The sequence below is a fragment of the Penicillium griseofulvum genome (assembly GCF_001561935.1).
Source record: "Penicillium griseofulvum strain PG3 chromosome Unknown contig_95, whole genome shotgun sequence".
Taxonomy (NCBI): Eukaryota; Fungi; Ascomycota; class Eurotiomycetes; order Eurotiales; family Aspergillaceae; genus Penicillium; species Penicillium griseofulvum.
In genome coordinates, this window is record NW_024467454.1 from 1,758,253 (window position 1) to 1,765,814 (window position 7,562).

The following is a 7,562-nucleotide window of genomic DNA, read 5'->3' on the forward strand; positions in this document are numbered from 1 at the left end:
ACCCTCCATAATGCCGGAAGCTATTTCAGGAGGTGATTGAGCTTTCTCCTTCAACCTTGACCAGGCAGCACTGTGCTTTACGGTTTCACGCCAACTCCCACTCTACCTTGGATCTCGACGGTGGCACAACTCCAAGAATTGAGGGCCCCAGATACTCATTGGTGTTACCATGAGAGAGCGAAGAAGAAAGAATGACGCCAGACATTCTAGACTATGACCAAATAGAAGGAAGGAGTGGAGAATTCTGATTAAGAAATCGGGCTCCAAGCAATGACATCCAAGGACAGAAATAACGGCAAGCATCAAAAGAGCGTTGAATCCGCAAGGCCATACCTGCTTCCAAGTTGATTAATATCGACTTGGAGTGCACTATTTCTTTCACGAAGTGATACAGATTGGCCTGGCCGATCTTGAAGGGGAGAAAGTACTCGATTTTCTAAGGGCTTGGATCTCCCAATGGTCAACGGCTTACTGTTTTCCCTCGACGAAGCAAAGTGTCCCACGTGATACGAATGCAACACCAAACGTGCATCGCTAGCGACCCAGCTGGAAGAATTTTTGACTCATTACCTACCAGACATCTATCCACTCGCGCTCTTTCAGAACCTCGTGGTGTCGACTTTGGAGAACTTACACGGTCAATATTTCCTCGGGTGAGACCCACTAATGTCAATGAGGACTGTAGCAGTGGGCAGAATCTACTGGATTATTGATGATGCCCAAGGCACCACTGCTCTAGTGGGCATCGTCTAGGGGGGACTGTGGTGATATTTAAGGAATCTCGCTGGGCGTGGTGTCCAGGACGACTTTATTGAGCTCAGCATACAACAACCCCATCAGCGAGAATCCTCGACGCAGCACTCATCAAGGCATATCGCGAGGCATCCACCAGCAACCCGTACACCTAAGACCCGGAGCCAACAGAACGCAAACACGAAGTTGAGTACGCTGTAATGCCAAGCAATGGTGCGACGAAGATACCACCCACTTCATCATGGCACCAACGGGCTTCGGTGCTAGTTCAACAAGAGTCAGAAGAGGATGCGTGGGAGGAGGAGATTGGTCTAGGACACCTCCCTCGAAGTCATTTACCAGCAATGACACTTCTTGGAGGACATAGAATTGTTGGAGTGGTTGTGTGACCAGTTTATTACTAGAGCTTGGAGAGAAATGTAATGCTTGTCTTCCCTTTTTCTCTCCAGTCAGTTAGATAGCACTCTAAAATCATCCCTTAAGTCCTGTTAGTCTCTCTCTCTTCAACAAAACGCAGAATAGCATACGTAGAGCTGTCACCGCCATTGGTTTTTGGGGGTGAGTGCATGTTTAGCAGGACTTGGGTTACACAGATAGTTATTTTAACCATGCCTCATTCCTCTGCTTCTAGCTCCAATATCAGTTCCGATGTGACTAAACTACGACTCAGTGGAGGTGAGAGATAGTGCATGAATGCAATTACGATTCTTGGGGTGTTTTTCTATTGTAATGCTGTGCATTCCATGGTAGGAGAAGTAGACTTATTCGGATATGAAGGCTATATTCAGGAGAAGGGATCAGCTAAGGTCTATACTGTAAAGAGCCATCTAGCTTCTTTCGTATTAGGACATGTTAGATCCGAGGGGTTATAGAGGCTGGTAAGCTGGATATAAGTACTGTTGACCCTAGATCAGTATTATTAGCACTCATAACGGCAGAAGCACACGCCTCACTACAAAGTGATCCTACGACTCTAATCCAAAGCAAGACCATAAGAGTCCAAACCAATACATTGACACTCATAACCAAACTAAACATGAGCGCCTTTTTGAACATACAAGTCAGGAAAGCCAAAAGGGGAAAAAAGAGATATAGGAGAAAAAAAAAACAAATCGAAAGTTCAGTTCACGAGACCACACCCATAAACCACAAGCTAAAGCCAGGATCAAGTCTATCGAGAACATCTCATCATCAACCATCAGCCATCAACTTCGGGGAATGTCCGACCAGATAGACAAGGTTTTGTATGATAATACAGAGCAGTTCATGTATCTGCCATTTGAAATAGGAATAGGAAAGAAGGGTGTAAAGAGGAATGGGAATAACCAAGACAAAAGAAAGATAAGAGAAGCTTTGAGATTGAACGCCGGTTCCGAGTTGAAGTAATTGACAGTCATTGCATTAATCGAGGCCGCCGTCGCCGTCAATTAGACGGAGACGCTCTTTTGTAGTCTTGGCGCGTTTCGAAGTGCCTTTTCCAGGACCACGGCCCCTACCGCGCTTTGCAGGTGTCGCTGAAGGGGTGTCCATAAGCTCCTCGGCGGGTGTTGCTGTCCCTGAGGGTTTGGCGCTGGCGTCGTCAAAGTTACCCTCGCCTATAATCGATTAGTATGGGTATTAAGCAGTGCAATGGAGTTGGGATATTCTCACCTTCATGATACATGTCATCCAGCGTAAGATCCCGCTTGCGTTTCTGGGTGGCGGCCTTCTTTCCGCCCTTAGCACCAAGGGTCTCACCACGTTCGATGGCTTCCTTCTCTTTTTGCTCAATAAGTTCAGCTTCATCGTCATCGGCAAGCCAGAGGGCGATGTCCTTAGTGCGGTTCTCGCGAGCACGGGTGTTGAAGTCGACACCGCCAGAAGCACCGCCAGTAATAACAACACGCTGCACCTCTTCTTTCTGCAAGGCACGCTTGCGGATGCGTTCTTCGATGGTGCCGCGGGTGATGAGACGGTAGACAGTGACCTGGCGAGTTTGGCCCAAACGATGGGCACGATCCATGGCTTGGGAATCGATGGTAGGGTTCCAGTCGGAGTCGTAGAAGATGACAGTGTCGGCTGCCGTCAGGTTGATACCAAGACCACCGGCACGTGTTGACAGCAAGAAGACGAAAATCTCCGGGTTGGACTGGAAGTCTGCGACAGTGTCGCGACGGTCTTCGAGCTTGGTGCTTCCGTCCAGTCGGCAGTACTTGAAGTTCCGGTATGTCAGGTACTCTTCCATCAGATCGATCATGCGCGTCATCTGGAAGTACAGGAGCACACGGTGACCACCGGGCTTGAGCTCCCGCAGCAGCTGGTCTAACTTGGCCAGCTTGCCTGAATCTGTCACGAAGCGACGCATCGATGGCACCTCGATGTGGCTGTAGCGGCCCTTGAGCGAGACCGGTGCCGGCAGCATAGGAGGGTGAGAGTAAGGCGCAGGATCGAGCTTCTTGATGAGGATCTGCTCCTCCAGTTGCCTGCTACAGTGTCCAGACAGTGCTTGCCGAACAGATGCATTGAACAAAGCGTGGTCGGTTTCCCGTGCGGTCTGTTGGCCGGAAGAAGACATGGTTATGGGGGGCGCCGAGGCTTTAGGGCCAGCACAAGGCTCAATTAGATGGAGCCCTTGGCGTTCGAATGACGAGCGTGAAATAGTCATAAGTTCCTTCATTCGGCCCTCAACAGCAACATCTCGAACGTCCTGACGATCATTACGATCGACAATGTTCAACATCGAATGGGCTAAGACTGAGTTCTTCGAATCGTCACTCTCATCATAGATGGCGTTCAAGGCAGAAAGCCTGTTTGACTTGCTGCGACGACGCTCTGCGCGCTCGTAGACACCAAGTCGTGCCATCTCACTTGCTTCTCCTGCAGAAGTGTCGATGAAACGCAAGAAAGAGAACGCGCCATCTTCACGTGCGCTCTTCTGAATGTTTTCTGGTGTCCAGACGTTCATCAACTGGGATAGGTACTTGGTTTGGAAGCCCACACGAGGATTATCAGAGCCAGGAAGGTCAAGTCGTCCTGTAGAGCTGCACAATAGGCGTGGCAACGGGTATTCGATCAAGTTCTGAGTCGAATAGCGAACATCGACAAAGTATCCTTCACGAACGAAGGACGCAGTCTCCGCGAAAGATGCAGCGGAGAAGGGAGATTTTGTTTCGGCGCGTTCGAAGAGATCAGGGTGGTTACAGACTTTGCGGAATTGCATGACCAAGTTCATCAGTGTGCTGCTGTCAGTGTCGTCACCTGTGGTAGCCTTTTCAATGAGGTCGATAATGCTGACACGGTTACGCAAATTGGAGTACAAGGAACGTTGGCGATATGTCAAGTCGCAGAAGATGTCCTTTTCAACCTTGTCTCCAAGTTCTTGCTGGACATTCTTCTTGACACGACGCAACATGAAAGGTTTCAAAATCATGTGGAGACGCTTAAGTTGATCTTCGTTGAGCTTGGTGTTACTCTGAGCGTGCGACTCAATGTCCTTGGAGAACCACTCGCTGAACTCATCGTGGGAGTCGAACAATGTCGGCATGATGAAGTGAAGCAAGGCCCACAGTTCCTGCATGTTGTTTTGGATCGGAGTACCTGTCAACAAAAGACGATTGCGGCAGCTGAATCCGAGCAGATTCTTCCATCGCGAACTTGAAGAGGATTTGATAGCTTGAGCTTCGTCAAGAATCATGTACTGCCACTTCACCTTCTGGAAGTACTGTGCGTCAAGAACGACAAGCTGGTACGAGGTAACTAGAACGTGGAATTCCGAGTCACGGTTATAGGTGATGTGCTTGCGATCCCAGAACTTTCGCAGGATCTTGCGGTCCTTGGCGTTACCCCAGTAGGGAAGCACTTTGATGTTCGGGACGAACCTAGTAATCTCCTGCTGCCAGTTGTGCAGTGTTGATGCTGGGGCGATGACCAAGAAAGGACCCCAGATGTTATGCACCTCAGCCAAGTAAGCCATAACGGAAATGGATTGAATGGTTTTACCAAGACCCATCTCATCTGCTAGGATACCGTTGATACCCTGCTCGTACAGATTGACAAGCCAGTTAAGACCCTTGAGCTGGTACTCTTTCAACTGGGCATTCAACATCTTCGGCTGCGAGATCTCAATGTCACCCAGACTTGTTGGGTTCTGGAAGTTCATCTCTCCGTCGTCGAACGCAGCCATATTATCACCCTCTCCTTGGTTGAAGGCGCGGGCACGGTCCTGGGCTTCCTGCACAGCATTTTGCGCATTGGTCATGGCGGCTTGTTGCAACACGGTTTCATCTTCAGCATCGAAATCAAGATCCTCAAATGCAGTAGATTTGGCGTTGGGATTGGCGACACTGTCTGGAAGATTGATGGTGTGGGCGTTTGGCTTTCCTGGTTGAATAATTTCTCCGGTGGCAGTAACAGCGGTGTCTCCTTGAGCTTCGTCGGTCTTGATTTTGCGCCCGATGAAGTGAGAGTAAAGCTCTGTTTGCGATATGAGGAAGTTGAGCTTACGCTTCTGTCGGTTGGCTTCGCGGTCTGCCTCTGCCTTCTTGGCGGATTCAAGCTCCTGTTTCTCGGCCACACGGCGCAGGTCGCGTTCCTCGCGCTCGTTGCGCTTCCAGAAAGACATCATTTCACGCATAGTCCGCTTTGCGCGAGCTTGGGTATCCTTGGTGCTCTTGTTCGTGCGCTCTTGCCACTTGCGAGACTGCTTGCTGGCCAGCTGAGCCGTCTTACGCAAGTTCTCCTGACGGGTGGAGAGTGAGGTAGTTTTGATGCGGTAGACCTTTGGAATATCCTTGCGTGCGATATCGCGCCAGATCTGCTCGTAGATCTGGTTGTAGCCCTTGCTGTCGTAGTGTAGCTGTGACATGGGAGTACCCTCCTTTGAACGTCGAGCATCCTTCCTTGTACTCGGGGTGAGATACAGGTCGTCGTCCAACCCAGCATTCCAAGCTGCCTCGGCGAGATCCTTCTCGGCCTGCTTCTGCTCTTTGGATTTCTTAGGGCGAGTGACAGGACCGGCGCGGCCTGACCTGCGTCGGCTGGGCGAGGAACGGCCGATATGGAATTGACTTGTCGTGCCACCTTCGAGGTTGGGAGCAAGCGGGGTGACCTCACCAAGCTCATCCTGGCCATCACCGCCCTCAAGAGCGCGCTTGGTGGTGCGGATTTTCTTCTGAGCTCGCTCGGCTTCTCGCAGGAACTTGGCCCTTTCGCCAGGCTCTTGGGCCTTGCTTGCCTTGCGCTCAGCCTCCAGCTTCTTTTGCATTTCTTGGCGCACAGTGTTCTCACGACGGCGCTTGCGCTGCATGTCCTTCTTCCGCTCCTTTTCGTCTTGGATCTCCTTTTGTTGAACTTCGGCCATGACTGCACCCTCGTTGAGCGCTCGGAATCGTTCGTTGCCAAGAATGGCGTGTTTTTCGAAGGATCGACCTAGATCGATAAGGAACTCGTTGCGGCGGCGCTGAGGATATGTTAGTACGAACGATTTCTGGGTCAGATAACCTACTTTTCTTCGCACTTCTTCTGCGCGGCTACTTTCCACCGACCGCTTGTAGCCTTTCTCCCGATATCGTACCTGCTCGGCATCAAATGCAGGATCTTCAACATCGCTCTTCTCGGCGTGATCAATCTCAGCTGCCGCCCGGTTGACCTGCTCCAGGTCCACACCAGGCGGGAAGGGTCTCCGTACCGGTACACGAGGGATAGGTGGGGGGTGTTCCACATCAGGCTTAGCAAACCCATTGGTGGCCTGTGGTGGTCTCGGACCTTCGACACGTTTATCAAATTCGAAGTGGTGCTCATGTCTGTGGTGAATCGCGCTAGGCGTAGAGTTGTGGTCCAGGTGCCGGTGGGTAAAGATAGGGGGAGCATGCGGCGTGTGGATGGAGATGGGGGCCGGGGGAGGCGATGGCTTTCTCGTGGGCTGGTCGTCCGACGGGCCGGAAAGAATACTGGCAAACGACATGGGGTCTGCAGCTCGGGCGGGTTTCTGCGAGGCAAAGAAGTGGTTAGTAAATGGTATGATAAGTGAGCGATATGGGTATGCCTACAGCTTCCTGTGGCGAGACTGGTCGAGGCTCCCGCATCATTGGAGGTCCATATCCAGCACCATTACCTCGAATCCGATATGGGGATTCGGACTCCCTGGTAGGAGATTGCGAATGACCTTCTGGACGGCTGGGATGGCCATGGGGTGTCGCAGAGCTGTACGGCGAGGCACCATTGCCCGCCATCACGGAGTTGGAGTAAGGGCGCGGAAGTGGTAGCTGAGAACCTGCCGAATGCCCTTGATATTGTGAGTCTGGGTGCGATGGATGCGGTGGCGCGCTCCCGTTCAAGGGCGGCGGCAAGGTAGAGGGCATCGGTGACGCGTGCGAAAAGTGCGGGCTTCGCGCGACGGATGATGGGCCAAACGCGGGTGGGGTCTGTGGAGGATGCTGATGGTATTGCTGTGGCGGTTGTTCATTTGGGTAATACGGATGGTTCTTGCTCGGAGAGGTGTAGGCCGGATACCGCTGCTGCTGAGTCGGGGACTGGGCGTTGTATGGCGGAGGGCCCGTCATGATGGCCGCGGTCCCCGGATAACGGGTTTAGCGAGTCGAAGGCTGGTCACTCGGGTCGAGCTCTAGTTGGGGGGAATTGACGGAGAATCAACCCCTGCTCAGAGACACCTGTCAAGGGGGTTTCGGTGTGCTAGTGACGCGGCGTCAGTTGTTGGTTTCAGGTATTTCGGAATGAAGAGGGATGAAAGAAAGGGAAGGAAAGAAAGCGAGACATAAATACCTGATGGTTGGATGAATTCGTTTGTGGTGGGAAGATGCAGGAGGGAAGTT

At 51.7% G+C, this 7,562-nt stretch overlaps 1 protein-coding gene across 1 annotated transcript; it reads right to left on the minus strand.

Annotated features, from left to right (window-relative positions):
* Positions 1-2,154: 2,154 nt before the first annotated feature.
* On the minus strand, positions 2,155-7,292 carry ino80 (chromatin-remodeling ATPase INO80; the record flags this gene model as incomplete). Its single annotated transcript, XM_040793847.1, has 4 exons — positions 2,155-2,348; positions 2,404-6,190; positions 6,236-6,718; positions 6,780-7,292. 4 exons carry the CDS (start codon positions 7,290-7,292, stop codon positions 2,155-2,157), a joined length of 4,977 nt encoding a protein of 1,658 aa, XP_040648702.1.
* Between the last annotated feature and the right edge of the window lie 270 nt (positions 7,293-7,562).